The sequence below is a fragment of the Aulostomus chinensis genome, chromosome 17 (genome assembly GCF_037954235.1).
Source record: "Aulostomus chinensis isolate RoL2024-O1b breed Wild chromosome 17, RoL_Achi_v1.0, whole genome shotgun sequence".
NCBI lineage: Eukaryota > Metazoa > Chordata > Actinopteri > Syngnathiformes > Aulostomidae > Aulostomus > Aulostomus chinensis.
Genome location: NC_141336.1, coordinates 15,439,447 through 15,459,225, shown reverse-complemented (window position 1 = coordinate 15,459,225; position 19,779 = coordinate 15,439,447). Strand labels below are relative to the sequence as shown.

The 19,779-nt window shown below is 41.0% G+C and overlaps 1 protein-coding gene across 4 annotated transcripts in view; it reads right to left on the bottom strand.

Moving 5' to 3' along the window:
• qkia (QKI, KH domain containing, RNA binding a) overlaps window positions 1–19,779 on the bottom strand; it is a 79,272-nt gene that overhangs the window by 39,571 nt on the left and 19,922 nt on the right. For all 4 annotated transcript variants that reach the window (XM_086182178.1, XM_086182177.1, XM_086182180.1 and 1 more), the window contains exons 2-3: window positions 14,161–14,303; window positions 1,493–1,609 (exon numbers count right to left, since the gene is read on the bottom strand). In XM_086182178.1, coding sequence (XP_086038304.1) covers window positions 1,493–1,609; window positions 14,161–14,303 — 260 coding nt within the window. The remainder of the gene's footprint in view (window positions 1–1,492; window positions 1,610–14,160; window positions 14,304–19,779) is intronic.

The following is a 19,779-nucleotide window of genomic DNA, read 5'->3' as shown; positions in this document are numbered from 1 at the left end:
TGATAAAAGATATGATTTTGGAATTATCTGCTTCATTGTGTAGTTTTGGAAAGTAGGGACACAGTAAAATTCTTGCAAACTACTGTTTTGAACCATATCTTTAACTAAATAGGATATATGAAGGCTGTTCTACATGATGGCCTTTGATAGCTAATATTCTTTTACCTCTACTCACTGAGCCTCCGGCTCACATTGTGAAATCCTGCCAGGATATCAACACAGCCCAAGTTTGTCTGACCTTACTTGATGTAACAGACTGTCATCAGCATTACCTTGTAACATGGTCAGGCAGTGTCAATTCCAAAATGCTGTGATGTGGACGAAACTGAATTGTGCAAATACAGACAACGCTTTGTCAAATAGTCAAATAATGAAAAAAAGCATAATGTTCACCTAGGTGGTCAGGATATCTTACACACACACACACACACACACACACACACACACACACACACACACACGCCTTATATGTCTCCATTCTGAGCTCAAGTGGGTCTAGGTCCAGAAATAGAGGCTGCCCCTGGCCTTGGCCGTCTGCCTTACTACTGCCTTCTGTACTTTCCACTGCACAGCATTTCACAAACAGATCACATGTCAATCACCAGCCAGAGTGTGTGTCTGCCACATGTTTTTTTAAAGTAAGTGGGAGGTGGGGTTTTTTTTTTTGCCGTCACAACTGTCCAGGCAAGATTCAAATCCTTGTGTGATATCACACAAAAGCAGATATATTTTTGTAGGGAAACAAGCGTGCAAGAGATGACCTTGAGTCTGTGTGTGTGTGTGTGTGTGTGTGTGTGTGTGTGTGTGTGTGTGTGTGTGTGTGTGTGTGTGTGTGTGTGTTCAAAAAAGACAATAGGTTTTGGTTATGTGCATGATATTGTTTTTAAATACATGGCACTAACATGACATACTTACGTGGCATTTTTAGCATTACCAGTTTCTACATCATTTACTTTTTTCCTCATTTGTTTATAAGGAACAGAGTTATTCCAGCTGACCACTGTAAAACTCTCTCAAGTGCTCTTTTAGGAACTATAAACTTGCTCTGAATCTAAGTACAAAATAGAACAGAACATCTATAGAGGATGCAAAAAAGGAAAATTAGACTCCCTACCTATTGCTAGTATTTCATTGTAAATTCAGCACCTGCATATTAAAATGTACACAAACGCAGCAGGTCTAGACTCATTATTGCAATAATGAGATCAATTGTAAGTATGAAGGTGTGACCATTTTCCCCTTTTGTTAAAACAGAGGTCTGTTCCTTGCTCTCCCTGTGGTGGCTGGTCAAAACCAGTTATTACAATAGGTTGGGCTAAGCATCACAAAAAAAGATTTAAGTGAACCAGCATCCTGTTTTGTAACACTTGCCTCAGCAAAAGTACATAAAGCTGATTTAACAGTGAAGTGAACTTGATGTGCTTCGAGTGGACAGAATGTGCTACTTACAGTAATAATTTTTTTTTTTTAAATGAACAAGGGATGCGCTTACCTTCTTTTTGTCTCTCATGGAGCTCTTGCCTCGCACCATGATTTTGCATCCCGTCTCTGCTTCTAACTGTTTGGCTGTGAGTCCCCGGGGGCCAAGAATTCTCCCAACAAAGTTATACTGCAAACACAGAGAGAGGAAGAAATTGGTCAGATATAAGAGCAGAAAAGAAAAACAAAACGGTGAGGTTTGAGAAGAATACAGAATGAAAGACACAAGTCTCACTAGCAGGGTTTTTTAACTTTTAACTGTTACATTCTTGTTTTTACCAACAATGTTCAGTGTGTAAAAAAAACAAAACATCAGGCATGATTCTTTAGGTTACTTGGTTATTTTCTTTCACAGACTGTGCATAAATTTCATGCAGTCCATAGAAATTTAGCAGCTATGAGATGGAAATCAACTCCGGAAATAAAGTCTTTACAGAATAAAGACTCCACTTCCCACAAGCCCCAGGAGTGTAGAGAGAAGCACAGCACAGTCTTAATCTTATTCGTTACATAGTTTGGTTGTTTTCTGCCTGCCGTGGTGAAAAAACGGTGTGATCGAAAAACAAATATAATGAAGAAGAGTGTATTTAGGGGGAACTCGAGGCGGAAGGTTGTTGAGGAGAGTTGAGAGGTGAGGGGAGGAGGCTGCACGCTGGGAAATTTTCTTATCAAGGCCTATTTCACTTGTGTGTTGCTTTGCGGCTTTGTACCAAAAAGAAATGTATTTACAGACATAATCCTCTCCACTTGAAACTGACTTTCATTTGGATAAAGGAGAAATGTGCCGAAATAATCCAACACAGCTTCTATCCAAAATAAAAACAGAAGGAAAGGAATAGAGCAGGGGAGAGGGAGCACAGTGATGATGCACAAAGATGTTTAAAAAAAGGCTTGTGTACGAACCATGGCTGGTGAAGAGCGCTAAAATTAAATATCTTTACAAACAAACACACACACACACACACACACACACACACACACACACACGATTTCCAAACTTCAAATAATTCAACTCCTCTCTGGCATAACAGCAATGCAAATTTTTTTTGACAATTAGAATAGCAACTTTTCATCTCTAGAGCGGTTACGATACAATGAGCCTTGACACAGAAACATTAAATTCTTAAACGCAGTCACATCTGCTTACGCACTCCACTGCACCAATGCCTCTGCAAGATAAAAAAAAGGGGCCATCAGAGAAGTCACATTTAATTACAGGGCCACTGCAAATTTAATGTGATGTTGATGTATTTCCCCTAAACATCAACAGAAAACACTAGGACAGGGGACATTCAAGAACTTGGGGCTGTTATTTTCGTTGTCCCTGTCACTGGACTTGTCTGCATCCGTAGCCTGCCTCGAACAAGAAAGACAGTCCCTTTGGCTGTTGAGATGCTGGAGTCCCCAAGGATGAGCCTAGCATGTGGCTACACAGAGGGTTTATGAATGTGTTCCCTCTGTCTGTTTGGTGAACTCTAATCTAGGAAACTGGTTCAGGGGCTATTTATGTGCGTGTGTGAAAGAGAGAAAGTGTGCATGTATGTGTGCGTGTGCCTTCTGGAGGATGTAGGGGCACCTGTCCTCAGAGGTCAGCCACTGACAATACACAGTGGCCTGCTTTTGAGTTTCACACATAAAAACACACGTGAAGAGACACTAAACACACACACACACACACACAGCCTCAAGGAACACAGGAGAGAGCTGTCTGTCTGCATCACAGTATCCGCAGCTGACAAGGGTGAACCCCAGGCTTTGGGCAGTATGCTGGTTCTCTTGAACACTCGGACACAAAACAACATAAACACATACGTAAATCCTTTATGCTACAGTGACAATATCCAGTGCGTTTATGGACAACAAATTGCAGTACTGTGAAAAAAAATTAAATACAGACAGCACAGAATATACACATGATGCGCCTATTATCTTCAACAAAAAAAAGTTTCAAAATACACGTGAAGATTTTTGAGCACATAGGACAAGGAACTCTTCCCTCTAGCATGAAAGACCCAATGGGTTCAACTCCCTTAAGATTCACACACCATGAATATATGAATAGCAGAGCAAGTACAAGATGTCAAGCCTAAAGAAAGGAAAAGATATGTCTGATTCAAAATCTGAGGTGTTCTATTCGTGAAAATTCCCAAAATAATATAGAAAGAGCACTTTAATATTTCATTCTCCGCCCTTTTCTCACTTTGTTTCTAATGCTGCTCTCCCTCTGACAGTAGGAGTTCCCTGTGGACATGAATATGTTGATGACAATTGCATTTGACAGAGAGACCCCCGCTCTCATTAACATATTCATGATGGAGAAAAGCTGAGAGAAATAAAGAGAGAAAAGGTTAAGGAGATGATGACATGGGAGCACAGTGGGAGAGGTCAGGAATGTCTCACTTCTTCAGTAGCTGCAAAGCCATTATCAGCAACAGCTGTAAATTGGGATCCGAAATAAACAAACAAAAGCAGCCCACACTCAAAACACATTGTCCTAACTTAACCACCTGGGTCCAAGACCAGCTACCAAACCAGACCTGTTTTTGGGCAACCACAACCTTAAAATGAAACCTTGGCTGATGCTAGCATGTAGGTGACTTATGTTTTTGCCATGACAGGCGTGTACACTCTCGCACAGTGGTTGGGACATGGCACAAACCAGGCAAAAACACCTCAAATGACAGGTTCTAAGTCCAACTAGAATTTGAATCTGTTATTAAGAGTAGCACCACCTCATTCTACTAAAATGTTGCGAGCCCAGATCATCTAAAGTGGATTACAGCTCCCTGGCTTTCTGCTCTACAATGATGGGTTTAAATTCTTTATGATAAAAACGCCAACTCCATTTTGAAGAACTGGAATGGTGGATGAATGCGGAGACAAACGGTTGAGTTATCAGCAGAGTTAAGAGCTATTGAGCCTGCCAGGAACTCCACTCCACTGATTTCCACAGAATCATATGAGTGAGTAACTTTCTGAATATTTCTAAGCAAGTGCAGAAGAGAGAGGGAGACCAAGAGAGACAGAGAGCAGAGTGGAGCTGGGCAAATCAACCACTTTACAATCCTCACAAGCTCTTCAACATTTGCTAAACACAGCTTTTAGCAATGACAATTACAAAATAAGTCCAAGTAACGTGTCAGTAACATTTCCTCACTGCTTCCCGACCCTCTCAAGATGTACACAATAGAAAAAAGCCAACTTTTGTTGAATTGAACTGCAAACGAAAGAAGGTCAAACGCTGAATACAGTTGAATAATGTAGGTCAAAGTGCAAAGGTGATTCCACACAGAAGTGGTATAGGAGAACCAATTCTTTTTTCCTTTCTTTCTATTCTAATAAATAGAATTTTCATTCAAAACTGCATTGTCCTTCATTCTGACACCCACATATCCGTGGCAGCAAAAGTGCCATGGACAAGCCAAAGTCCATATCTGCTGCAACTGCTGTAGCAACCAGCAGAACGGTTGGGCCTGCTGGACAGACTGGTCTGAGCAGGGAGATGACACTTGTGCAATAAAATCCCTGATTTACTAAACAGTGTCTAGACACGAGGAATAACGGGAAACATTTGTGTTTGAAATCATCACAAGAGATGTCTGCAGGTAACAGTGTGGATCGGTTCATGCTGACATTCTCTCATGACTTGTGTGTCATGTTTTTATCGTTTAAACTTCACGCAACTAAAGCAGTGTCTTTTCCTTTTTTTCTCCAAGCTTCCATTTCTTTTGCTCACCTAAAATATTCGAACATTTATGACACGGAGACCTTGGTGGCCAAAGTATTCCCTTCTCTCCTGTTTCAGTCTTACTTTATCTCAAGTTTTCTCCCCCCCCCCAAAAAATACACAAAAGTAGAAAAACTCATCAACAAACGTAGTCTGGGTGACACACACGGAAAGCCAGACGGACACACACACCCACTTACACATGCACACAAAGCCCCCTTCAGGACAAAGGCTTACAATGACATTAAAGAGACTTTGTTTAGCCCCAGTTATCGCTACTCCACAGGCGGGTTATGTTGTGTGCATATCCACGTCTCCGCCACTGTGTGTTTATGAGCATGTGTGTGTGAACCACAATACATCGAGTGAACTCTTGCAGACAACCAAGGCACACAGAACTGATTGTCACATGGGTTTGTGTGTGTGCATTACGGGTCGTTTTGGTGTGATTAACTATCAAAAAAAAAAAAAAAAAAACGGCTCACCAACAATGCTCTGAGAAGCAGAACAATTGTTCCTGTGACAGTGTTTGTTTGTGGTGGTGTGGAGACAGGAAATGAGATCATGCTGAGGGCTCTGGCTGTGTGCACGTAGGGCTTATCGAAGAGCGCGGCCAGGCCGGGAGGAGAATACCAATCGCTTATTAGCCGGCCTCGCTGGGCTTATGGAAATGAGGAACAGTTCATTCAGTGCCATGTATCAAAGCAAGGTGGAATCTATGGTTCTACCAGGCTCTCCTCCTGCTTTCTAACCCATCTTTTCACACTTCCTCTCACCCACTTGATTCATCTTTTAACAAAGCATCTTTATAAAATTGCTCACACCACAGTAATAGCTAATCATTTATCCTCTTTTTCTCATGTCTCAGACACTTTCTTCTGTCCCATTTCACTTGAAGTGTCAGTATCTGGTGATTTCAAAGAGAGCGAGGAGTTAAGTGCCATTCATGATTGCCACACTACCTCCCTTCTGCTTCCACGTCACCTTCCTGCCCCCTCCGTTCTGTACCCATTCATGACTTGTGCAATGTGAGCAGGCTTCCTCTTTTCCACATTCTTGGTACACAGGATCTTCCCCTTCCTCTTCTGAATATCTCATCATGTGGTGCATGGATATTTCACTGCACAATGTTTCTCTCTCTGACTACGCTCTCCCAAACCACCTGCGGGATGACGGACTGTTTTTACATCGTCAAAGGAAAAGGCAGGAGGAATATGGAGATTAGGAATGGACAGGTGCCTAACCTAACTCTCTCAATCTACGGGAGGGACAGTAGAGGTGAGGCTAGAGAAGGGGTGGGGGGCTGAAAATTAAACTTCGATACCAATAGTGACATTTTCGCCCGAAAGCCCTATAGACTTCAAAGCCCTCTTTTTTAGCACATCCAGCATTTAGCGCCTAATCCATGGCTCCTTTGATAATTCTGTTTGGGTTTATTTCGGGGTTGCAGGCTGAGTGGAAATAGGGAGGAATGAAGACAGAGATAGAAAGCGTAAAGATTGATGTCAGCTGGAAGTTTGAGTGAACTGAGCACAGAGCAAAGTTCGACAACTTTTAGATAAGCGAACAACAGAGAAGAGGAAAAAGGGGAAAAAATAAGTGGAAAGATGTGGGTCTTTCCTGCAGTGTTCTTGGGAGCATTGTTTAATCATCAAGACAACAGATGAGTGACCTTTGACAAAGCTGAAGAAGCTGTGAAATAATGCTATTCCTGCTGTGCTTCCTTATTACAGACAGTAGGAAAGAAAAAGCAGCTAATTAAGAACACCAAATCCTTTTAAAAGTAATAGCTGTTGTTTAGAACAGACCTGGAGTTGAAAACCCTACTTACAATAAAAAGATTTGAGTCAAATACTAGTGGCGTGCAATAACTGAAGCAGTAGAAAAGCATTCCCAGAAATTGATATTTTTTTCTGTACATCCTCATACATAATCATCTAAATCTATTTATAAAACTAATATTTAACACTGGGTCTCCATAAAAGTCATCTGAAGAATTTAATATGCCAAAATGTGTCTTTAAAAAACAAAAAACAAATGATGGAATATTATGATCTGATATTTTTAACCCAGACATCAATGTTAATATCTGTCTCAACAACAAAGAAGAAACAACAAAAATCAATAGTGGGAACTGGTGCTGGGAGACATACACTTAAGCACACAATACATCCCTGGTGGAGCCTTTGATCCCTGTGTGGTTAACCTGCTTCCTTTGTCCTTTATTCTCTGTTTTCACCTCCCTCTGCCTCTCAGCATAATGTCTGCTGAAGCAGACAGACCGAAGAACACTAGACACCCTCCACTTAGAGTACACAGGCCGGCAATGGTCGAGCCACCATTGGAATAAGCCTGGTTATAAATACAAGCTTACACTGTTGCCCTTCGTCATGTTAAGTGACTACATCAAACAGAGTCCCCTCTGTTTGCATCATCATTGTAATTACCCTTCTTATCAAATGGCTAACTGAATAACCATCCGTTCATCAAATTACCATCCTCATGCATGACTGGACAGCTGGAGATATTAAAATCTACAATGGTCCCGCTTTCACAGTGAGAAGAGGTGAGGTGTTAGGTGGTGCATTTAAGGACTTGTGGGGGTCAGAGGGATACCTGGAGATGACATGGTATGTGAGGGGGAGAGGATTCAGGCATATAAATTGATGCATCCTGGTTACTGATAAAGAACACTGTAATTCAACCCACCCAACACATCAAAATGGCAGTTTAAATTTAATTGTGAATAAAATCTGTTTTTTCCCCTTCATTCTAGCACATTTTTATAAATCACCAAATACCTAATCATGTGGTAGATACAGAAAATGTCAACAATCCGACATGCATGCTGTTCCAGTGAAACACGAAGGATGACACACATAGCAGAAGGCCCGTGAATGACATTTATTTATATTTATTCAGATCAGATGCTGTTAAAAAAAGGTTTGGAATCATTGACTGATATGTTTTCTTCACTGATGCATTACTCATTTATTTAGATATGAGAATGCATCCTTGAAAGTATTATTTTTCCACCCTTGATGATGAGAGTCCACACTCAGATGGGAACAAAGTTAATAAATTTCCATGATGCAGGACACTGGCTGAACTAGACACTTTTACTGCAATGAAACAGGAAGGTCCAGGACATCCTGTCTAGTTTTTTTTTTCCCCTCCACCCTTTGTGCCTTGCAGTGGAAGTGACACATCATGAGGCAAGGAAGCAATTTTTCCATCCTCTTTACAACATAAAATTATACAAAGCAAAGTTGTTTCATATTAATATTGTGAGTATTTTTTTTATTGTTAATGATGTTTTATGGATGAAAATCCAGATTAAAAAGAAAAAGGTTGAATATTAACACTGTATGGGTTTCAATCAACCACATTACCTTGGATTTATAAACCTACAGGACAGGCTGTTCCTAGAAATTCGACATTCGTTACAGACGACTGCAGTCATATTTCTACTATTTTGTGGTTTTATAACAGTTTTCGCCCTGAGGTATTTTGATAAAGACTTCAAAACAAAAAAGAACTTACTTGTCTCTAACAAGTACGTCAGTCTGAATTCAATACATCTTTTATATTTGGTCATAAGTTTATTTCCTTTTTTAATTGTCTGCTTTTTCAAGTTCTTCAAAGAATTTTTGCTAATCAGTCACAAATTAAAGTTTAATAATAAAGAGACAAAGCAGTTGATAAGGACTTTTCTTCTAGCTTAAATACACTGAAGAAAAACTGATACAATCTCTTATTTCTGGCAACTGAGAGTATAGACCCCAAATACTCCAGGGCTTTGTTTTAAGTCGTGTAGATAAGTCATTTTCTTGCATTCACTTGGAATTATTTTACTTCAAAACAGAATAATAATCAACAAATTTTTAACCAGTGGGGGTTATAACATCAGTTCCTTTTGCAGGTGAAGTGGAGGGAGGGGGGTTTGATCATAGAGGGATTTAAAAGGATTTGATTATTGACGTAAATAATCAAAAATGTCATGACAATCCCCTAAACACCAGATAAACCCTAATGCCACAGGAAAACCAACAGTAGTCCATTGCACTGCTTATTAAAAACAAGTTTACCTCTCTAGACTGGTGAGATGAGGTCACCAGTTTGTTAACAGCTTTCAGCGTCAGCACAGTCAAGACGATTCCTCTGCATAAGTGTTTTCAGCCCTAAACATTCTCACCCTTCAGTGGCCTACCCACAACCCACCTGGGCATTTAACAGCTGGCAAAAACACTGCACAGGGAATATATTGGAGACAGAGATGCAGTTAAAAGACATGCCACACATCCTATCAGATGCCTGAAGGTCAACGGAAATGACATGCTGAGCTGTCATTCAGCTGCCTATCAATGTGTGTGAGCGTGTGCTTGGGAGAGAAGCGCAGCCACAGATAGCATTTAATTGAAGGTTGAAGTTATCAGATAGCCTGCAACTCAGCCGTCAGTCAAGATGCAGTCACCACCGTGACGCTTCACAGCGCTCTGCACCACTGACGACATCAGGAAATGGCTGACTTTGAAGAATGCTTGGTTGGGTTGGGGGGTGGGGGTAGACAGACAGACAGGCAGGCAGGCAGGCAAACAGAGTGATAAAGACACAGACCGACACCCAAACACATTTACAGGCAGATGTGGGGCACACAGGCAAGCACACACAGGGCCAAAAGAGGGACACGCTTAATCGAATTAGAGCAGAAGTGTGCTGGCAAGGCAAGTTATTTTGGTAGAAGTGGCGTGCTACACTGCATCCAGGCACCAGGACAATCTAATTATCCACTGGTAACACCACAGCACAGGACATGTAGGTGAGAGACGGAAACACTCATAGAAGGAGTATGACATAAGTATATAGCAGGTAAAGATTAGTGGGAGTTAAGCTGTTCACGTGTGCTAGTACATGGCAGAGGTTCCAAAAAAAAAACAAAAAACAAAAAAACAGAGTGTGGACAGAAGGAAAATATGAGAAATATGACGGGTGAGTTGAGGCCAAGGGAACAAACCAACTATTCAGTCACCACTGCCTGCCACACATACATAGACACACACCCACACAGGCCTTTTAGATGGAGAGAATCTGGTAAATCAGATGGAAATGTGAGAGGGGGAAAAATATTCCCTGGTCAAACAATCACCATTAATGTTTCCTTTTGCATCAAGCAGATGGGAATAGGAAGTGACATTTTTCTTCACTCCCTTCATCATTTCTTATCTTACTCCATTTTCATCCTGATACTACATCATCTCTCTTCTCACACAACTATTAAATGATTCCATTCTTTGTTGACAAAAAGCTTACTGGATCTTATGCTCACAATGTCTACATTTATAGATACAGTAGAGAGTGGGAATTGATATTACTGATCATTACTAATTGTGCTTCTATGCTCTATTCCTAACGAATTCCCTACTTGCTTTCATTTTTCCTACCTTTCCTATGTGGAAATTGTGAGCTGAGTTGGCTGCAGTCTGAGACATAGCTGTCACAAAACTCTGTAAATTTCTGCAATTGGTAACATTTGAGCATATTGGTCCATCTGTTTTTGTTTAGGTTTTCTTAGTTCCTTAGCTGCTTAGACTGCCTGTGTGGTACTCTTGTTATTAAAACATAAAAGATATAGGCTATTTACCCTCAGTAATGGATATGCTGCTCCATTGGGTAGCAGTGGCACTTGTGTATTGAGTCAAATACATGGCATGCCTGGCATTTAAGCCCATGATGGATCGGGAGATGTTTCAGTATATTGCTGGCATTTCCGCCCTTGCTTGAAATGAGCATTTTACACACACATAAAATAAACACTTATCTTTCTTCTTGAAATGATGCAAAGCTTTGGGCCGTGTCTTCCTCTCCTCCATGAGTCCTTGTTGCAAAATGTGGATGCATGATTTGAAATCATTTCATACAATTGGCAACTGTCAGATCATCATGCCAGCATCACCAAAAGGAAATATATCATCTCAGAAGCATCCGAGTGATCAGACTATTTAGTGCTGGTTCTCAATCCCCATTTCTACCAAGTACCACGTTAAGAACAGTTCCACGATTATTTACCTGGTGCTTCTGTCGACACAAAACCTTGACTGAGCATGGCAAGTGAGAACAGCTGTGAGGGGAGAAAACTAAGGGACTGTTGCTTGTTACATAACAGAATACCCAGATTGACATTTTTCTACTTCTTTTCCAAAATGAGTTTAGCCTGTGTGCATAATTATGGATGTATTACAGCCATGTTACTATGTTCCATCACAAACACCTAGACATTAGAATACCCCGTGAAAAGCCCTTTAGTTGAGACTGGCGGATCTGGTTTTACACTCCAGCCACTGTTGCAAGTTTTATTTTCTAAGAATAGAGGCTGTATGCATAGAGAAAATAATTCAATTTAGACCTGCTGCTGATTTCCCCTGGTTCCAATCATCACATCTATATATAACAAAGCCATTTGGCATTTCCCTTTTCCTGTAGACTTAATGACCACATTCGGTGTAAGGGCTGGACCAAAATAGATAGGAAATAATGTCCAGTTGAAATATGTGCTACTTCTGCATCAGGTTGTTGCTGTATGTGAGTGCCTGCACATCACTGTGTGCTTCTCAGGGAGTTGAGTGTATAAATCTGCGCCTGCTAGGTTCGTCACTGAGTCATCTCCACCACCAGGGGGAAGCCTAATTAATTTAGTAGCTTTCCTGGCAGCTCGTAAACACAGTACTGAGTTACTGCCCTGCTTTGCACAGAGCAACATAGCACACAGAGCAAAGGGAACACAGAGGTCATCTGAGGATGCCCCGCTTTTAATAGTTTGTGTGTGTGTGTGTGTGAGAGAGAAAGAGAGTCATTCAACTGGCCTCTTCAAAACCACAGGTGGTGCGCTTGTCTCTGCGCGTTTTCACAGTCCTCCCTGACTCTTCCATAAAATGGAAATAGGCATAAATGAAACTAGAACCAGACACACCCACCGACAGTCACATGGGATATTCCAGTAATGAAGAAAAGAATGTTTACAGGGTAAAAGGTGAGGCTTTTAGCCCAGTATTCCAACACAGTTATGAAACATCTATATAAATTGTCATTTGTTGACCAGTAAGATTTAAAAAAGGGTAAATACTTATGTAAAAAAAAATCATCATGACACGTTAAATTTGTCTGTTAATTAAGTTACTCAGAGAATTCATAGAATCAACAGACGGATGATACCTGTCATGCTGGCTGAGGAGCTGCTACCAACATGATTTGTACACGGGCCTCTGCTAGCGAGAACATCCGAGTTTAGCGATTCTGTACATGGTGCAGACCTCCGTCATTCATTGGTGAGATTTGTCCACGTTGACTCATTCATCAGAATGCTTACGTTGTCTGCTGTGGTAAAGCAGTGCAGCAACACAGAGTGAAAGTTGGACATTAAATGACAGATGGGCTCTATGTGAGCTGATACTGCAGCTATTAAAATGTGCTGTTATCTGCCCTGATATCACTCTTAGGATCAGAACAGACATCTCTATTAATCAGAGAAGACATGAATGGAATTTATAAAAGGTCAAGGTGTCTTGTTAAGGTTAAGCTTGGCATCTGTTTTGCCAATTACGAGTTTACATACAAAGTTAATCATACAAAAGTAGTTCAAAATATTTGGTTCTAAGTTAATTGGGGGACAATCCAAGGACCCCTGATGTGAACACTGGAGATTAAAGGTGAAAGACTAGGATGAGGTTGGTTGATTTAGCTTGTTTCCTGGACTGATGGGTCGGAGGGTCAGCTTGAGCTAAGCCGATTCAAGCCAGTCCCCCTAGTGCCCTTTATCAATCCTTTGGAGGGGAAAATGCAATCCACGCCCGGCTGGGCCATGCACAGCACTTCGATGTCTCTTATCCTTCGTTACCTCCCTCTATTCATGTCCTCACTGCAAACTGCCGGGATTACAAAAAGAAACGCTGCTCGTCAAGATGTGACAAAACCCTTCATGTGTGCCAAAGATTACAAGGCAGGAAGAGAGCAGAATACACACATTAAAAGGTCTCTATACATCATGAGCATTTCCTTAATCCCATCTGTCATTCATTCTTCAAACACTGGCCTACAGCATCATCATCATCCTCAATTCTACAACCCCCACACACCCTCTTTTTCTCCACTGCATTCTTCTATCCAAGATCTTCAAGAATGTTCTGACCAGCTCAGATGGAAAGTACAAAAGATTCACAAAACTCCTTTCATGTGCTCATTTATGGAATGGCAAGCAACTCTTTCTCTCATTTCTATTGTAGTCTCTCCTTCACTTTCAGCACAAATCTACTGCTGAGTTGGCCCATAAACGGCCCAGCATGCTGTGGACCAATTCTGACTGCCACCTGATATAGTGGCAGCGCTTGTAACAATTCCACAGCGTCCCGGATAGCTTTAAAAAAAAAAAAAGTAACAAAGCATGCAGTACAGCATTTAAAAACCAGAAATGAACAGAAAAGTACTGCATGGGGAATAAAGACAGGGAAAGATGTACAAAAAGAAAAAAATAAATGATCGAGAAACAACTGGTATGTTCCTGGCACTGATAGATCGCTGCACTATTGGCAGCTGTCATTCCAGTGATGATTCACCACTAAGACACATGGCCTGAAGCACGAAGACAAACTATGTGTGTGTGTCCGTGTATGACTGGTCACTAATTAAAAAAGAAGAGGAAAGAAATCTATTGCAGCTGTTGCTAAAGCCATAGATATGAAGAAAAGCTGTTAATGCAGGAAAGGAAGTTGTTTCTATTCAGCATTCAAATTGAGAAAATAAATCCCAACAGCAACTCAATTATCTTTTTTAGCATTGTTTTGTTATGTTTTTTTTTCAGAAGATGCCAATCATTTTTCTGTTTTCAGAGAAGAGAAATCTTAAAGAAGTAAGGGAATGAGCTGTACTTGCATTGTGATAAAGCTACTATTGTGGCTACTTACATCAGGGTACTCTTTGACAGGCACAAACAGTTTTTCCTGCAAGTGGACTATGGGTCCCATAGGCTCAGGCAGCTCCAGAGGGTGTCTGTCCACAAGGCCATTCACTGTGTCGCTGTACATGTGTTTGCGCACTCTGTTGATCTCTGAAACACACAAATATGGACACTGTGGTTAGTTAATAAAGAAAGACAAGGAGCAGAACCTTGTATTTTTTATTTAGGATTTGATCCATCACTGTTATATTGATTTATGACTTCTGGGCAAAGGCTTAATGTAGCATATAAATCTTTGCTGTGAAATGAAAAAGAAACAAAACAAACTTGTCAGTTGCCTTGAGTGTTGGTTGTTTTTAAGAGACGGACACAAAAATGAAATCATAGCCTGTGAGTAAAGTCCTGTGACAGCTTGCAATTATTCAGAAATTAACAGCTCTAACTTCAAAGTGAATATGTGATTTTTCAATATGACAAAATTTTAGCAGTACACTAGTAAGGGATTAAGGATCTTCCTTGTGCTCTCCAGCGGCTCGTCTCCGAACAAAGCAGCCTGTGCAAAGGGGTAGGCAGATGGGGAGATGAGAGAATTTCGCAGGTAAATGCCATCAAATCTGATTCTCGGAAAGATATAACTAATGGACCTCTCTCTCTCCTTTGCACACACACTGCTTCTGTGCCCTGCACCGATTCAAACATTACACATGAATATCATGCTAAAAACATCCATCTGTGCCATCCAGTATGTGCGAGTGTGTCGCAGTTGAATGAGGATCGATTGTTGCAGCTGTAACACCCATAAATACATGCCGCACACTCTTCGGTCACACTTTATAACTTCACATTGTAGCCATCACCAGAACCTGCTGTGCTCGTGCTGGAAAAAAAAAGCTAATCATCAGTTAAAATTAGGAGAAACACACTGAAAGGAGGCTACATTCAAGCTGCTGAAACTAAATCATGAAACTGGTGAGACCTCAAGAATGATGGGTGTCTACTGGGGGCGGGAGTTACACATCATTTCCATCTCTCTTTAGTGTTCTGGACAGTTGAGAGGTCTATATTAAACTCTAGGAGGGGAATCTGAAACTCAACTATATTTGCCCTTAGGTAAAAATGCCTGCCCTCCAAGCCTCTTATTCTAATACTGTAACACATTTAGATGGTGGATCAGATTTATAATTAAGGCCTTTTGTTACAGGTTAAAATATTTATACAGTTTGACAAATTAAAAAAAGACAAGTACTCTAGAAGAAATGATGGATTTAGCACTGGAATGGAGTTGATGGGGATTTCCTCCTGAGCTGAAAAAGGTGTTTTCTCTGGAAATCGCTGATAGCACACTGACAGATGTGTGATAGATGGGCTCATGGACACTATTTGAGCACACACAAACATCTGGCCTGCAGCTGTGGAGAGGACACCTGCGGGACACATTGGAATTGTACAAACAAGACCGAGGACTTGGCCCAGAGCGATTCCTTCCCGAACCATATGAGCTCATCACTCAGAAGTCCACACAGAAACTCCCAATCCTCCCACAGCACACATATGAGCCCTGACTAACACCAGCGACCTTGAGTCACATCCAGTCATGAATGAAACTACACGTGATGGTGGTCAGGAGAGCGTTAATACTGGATACACTTAATCACAAATGTGATTAGGAAAATGTGCTCTACGATTCATTGTGAGTCCTAGTCCGGGAAAAAAAAACAACCCTAAATGTCAAACTGAAATACGCTTACTTAGTGTACATCTTGATACCTTACTGGCTTTGCTCGCCTTTTAAAGCGAACATTAATACATGCAGAAACTATTTTACAGACCATTGGATGGGCTGTGCATGTGTGTAGGTACCATTAATGGCTAAAAGTTGAGGAGAATCTAGAGTCTAACGTTCTAGAGAGGAAAGCTCATTAAAAAGGATAACAAAATCAAATATGTTGTGCACGCCAAGCGATGCATCCAAACATATTCATCCTCCACAAAACAAAGACATTTTTAAAAAAGTGTTCATGTGTAACTATGCTTCCTAACAGCTTCCACCAGCTCCCCTCCTCCGTCTGATTCTATTTCCTCTCACTGAAATGCCACATTAACATAAGGGGGCCGTGCTGGGCCATCAGCAGCGACGTGCGGCATTTGACAACCTCTAATTTCAGTGCGGCAAGTCTTTTCTGAAGCGCTGCGCTCACCTAAAAATTACCCCATGCCTTGCACGACCGACAAAATCATTTGTTTAGCTGTCCACCCCGGCAGAAAAGGCTTATTTTGTAAGAAAGGCACAGGAGGGGGACTCAAAATCACTATCTTGGAGAGAACAGACAAAGGAGAGGGTGGGGGGAATAGAGGATAACCATCTGGAGTTAGACAAGGATAGATGATCAAATGGGAATTTTTCTTAATTCTTTGGCATTTAGATGGCTAAAATCTGGACTGTGTGTGTGTGTGTCTAACAACGCTGTGAGGAATGTCCAGGCAGTGAGTGATAACCTGCTACTCCCTTTGAGCCATTTCTCAGCTCAGTGCCAGTATGTCATCTACAACCTGACTCAGCAAAGCACACACACACAGACAAACGGTGCTTTCCTGTCAGAGTTGTCGATTTACCTACAGGGGGTGGCTGCACACACACTATTCTAATATCTTTGCTTACTTTTTTCCTGTCAGGAAGAAACAACAACAAAAATCCAGTCTGAAAGAGATTGGAGGGTGTAGTGGAGGATGATTTGACGAGATACAGATAGGAGGGAGAATTATAACCACAGTCCTGTGCCAGCAGGGTGGAGCTACACTCACACTGCTCTTTTCTACCTTAATGTCAGCTAAACACATTTCATTTCATACTTTTTGTTTCTTTCAACACCTGCCTTCTTTTTTCGGTGGTTAAAACCAGAAAATGCCACTATGGGGCTGCAGATCCATCCATTGTCTTCAAAAAGAATTGCAGATAGGATTTCTCTACACCTTCATGATGATCTTGGCAATGGGGAGAGAAGAGAACCTGAGTAATGAACAATGAAGTTTGTGCGTGATGAGTGTGCAATCTCATTTGAGTACAAAAAACAGACCGAGTTTTCAAGCCTTGAGATCTTCGACAGAAGACAGTATTTGTTTGTCAGAGGAACTGTTGATGTAGCTCCGTTCCTGGAAGACAGATCCAACCCCAGTTCCCCTCTGCTTAAGGATTCTACTATTTTGCCTTTAAAAAAAAGGGGTTTTTGAAGAATTTTTCCTTGTCCCAAAGGAGATTTGAAGGATAAAGGATGTTGTAAGCTGTTTAGATGGCAAAGCCCCCTGCAGGAAAACTTGATTTGCGATACTGAGCTAAATAAAACTGATACGGCTATCCTTACCAGCCTATTCATAGTGGAAATGTGCGAGATCACATTTTCACACAAAGCCCATGACACCTTACTAGGGTTCAGTGAACCTAAACTTAGCCTGGAGAGTGGTGTTGCAAGAATATACCAAAAGTGTCAAGAGTGAGCATAAGCCCAACTGAGATTATGATAAAAGGGAATAAAAAAGGAAAGGGGGAGGAAAGTGCATTAAATGTACTCTCCTCATTTACTGAGCGAGTGATGTTTGGCAGAGTCATCCATTGTGAACTTAGCACCATGGGATACAGAGGGTTTTTATTTATTTAGCACTCCTTCTGCCAAAAACATGATCACATAGTACACAGGGAGAATGAAAAACAACTCAGGAGAGGTTGAAATGAGGATGGAAAAGGCACGAGAGGGAAGAATAGCCAAATGTGGTAGGAATAAGTATTGAATGCATCAGCCCCTCTGATCAAACAAGATCTAATAAATGTAAACACAGCGTGAGGACAAACCTGGGCAACCGAGTGGAGAAGAGATCAAAGACAGAGCCAAGAGATATATGCAAGGGAGACAGAGAGTACAGAGTCAAATTCAAAACAAAGGAGATGTCAGGAACAGAAACTGTAGTTTTAAGTAAAATTCTAATGGTTTGAAACTGCTGAAGATCAATCAGACTGACCTAGTCCACCAGAGACTGGGAACCATTAAGAGCCCATAAATAGACATGCTCCATAACTGCTTTGTCCTTTGTCCCACCTCAGAGCAAAAATGTCCTCGGACCATGCAGAGCACATCTGTTCATGTGATGGTTTTTGTGTGCAGGAGAGGGAGAGACAGGGAGAGAGACAGGGAGAGAGAGAGAGAGAGAGAGAGAGAGAGAGAGAGAGAGAGAGAGAGAGAGAGAGAGAGAGAGAGAGAGAGAGAGAGAGAGAGAGAGAGAGAGAGAGAGAGAGAGAGAGAGAGAGAGAGAGAGAGAGAGAGAGAGAGAGAGAGAGAGAGAGAGAGAGAGAGAGAGAGAGAGAGAGAGAGAGAGAGAGAGAGAGAGAGAGAGAGAAAAGAAATCCAAATGACAAGTTACCAGTAAGCTCAGCTTTGCCTCAAGAAAGCAGCTTTAAATACCTTGTGATGCCTGGTATTAGGCTGATAATATCTGGCACCTGAAACAGATTCAGACTAACACCAATTAATCTTAAAGCCCAAATGTTCAACCCTGTTGAGAGCCTGAATGAGAACCCCCTGTTTAAGGTGACTTAAGATTTCTAAAAAACAAAATCCCTGCAGTGTTTATTCCATCTTGGCCTGCTTGCACATGCATACATTCATGATTTTAACAGGTGATGGTGGTGGGAGGGAACATATAAAATCCGGTCAATCACAGACACACCTAAATGTGCTTGTGCTAAGTGAAACAAGACTCAAGCGAAGAACAAGGTTTTTCACTTTAAAGCTGTGCACTTTAGCAATCACAAAGCCCGGGTGCTCGTTGCAAGCGAAAGGATTTGGACATTTAATGCATTCCTGCCCTTTATTCATGGCACAGACGAGTTTATCCAAGATGACACTCCACTTCAACAGTTTAGGGGTTTGCGTGGCCAAGCATATGAAAGACAGAAGTTTCTTTAAAAGCAGGGAGCCGAAGTATAGTGTGCATTGGTGGAGGGTGACTGAGCCATGAAAACATATGCATTTCTGGGTCTTATCATCAACTCACAGCTGCCTCTCTCTCCCCCTCCTCCTTTTTTTTTCTCCTTATGCTTCTGTCTTATTTTTACTTCCTAATCTTTGATTTAACAGTAGGCCTACACTGCACAATCCTTTGATGTTCATGCACAAACTATTTCTGGGCTGTTAATGAGTGTGATATACTATCAAAATAGTTGAGAACAGCATATGTATTTCAGTTCTTAGTAGGAAAATCCCAGTTTTGGCTTGATATATCAAGTCCAAGGAGTTTGCATTTGGAAAAGTAATTGTTCTATTTCTAAAGTCACAGCATTATCATAACATCATAGTTTTGCCACGTCGCTATTTAAAAACCCCCAAAACAAAACACAAAATTTGTTTCCTTTGTATTAAATTGGGGTCCAACAATACGTCTGCCATCAAGGCTTGGGTATAAAAAAGGAGAAATAGATATAACATTAAAATATTTTCTCAAATACAGCATGTATTTTGTTGAAAAATTTAAAAAAATTAACACTTAACAAAATTAACAATAGTACATTTATTAATAATGAAGGTTTGATACAAAACAATATTATACAGAAAAAAAGAGAAAGATATTGATGAAGCAA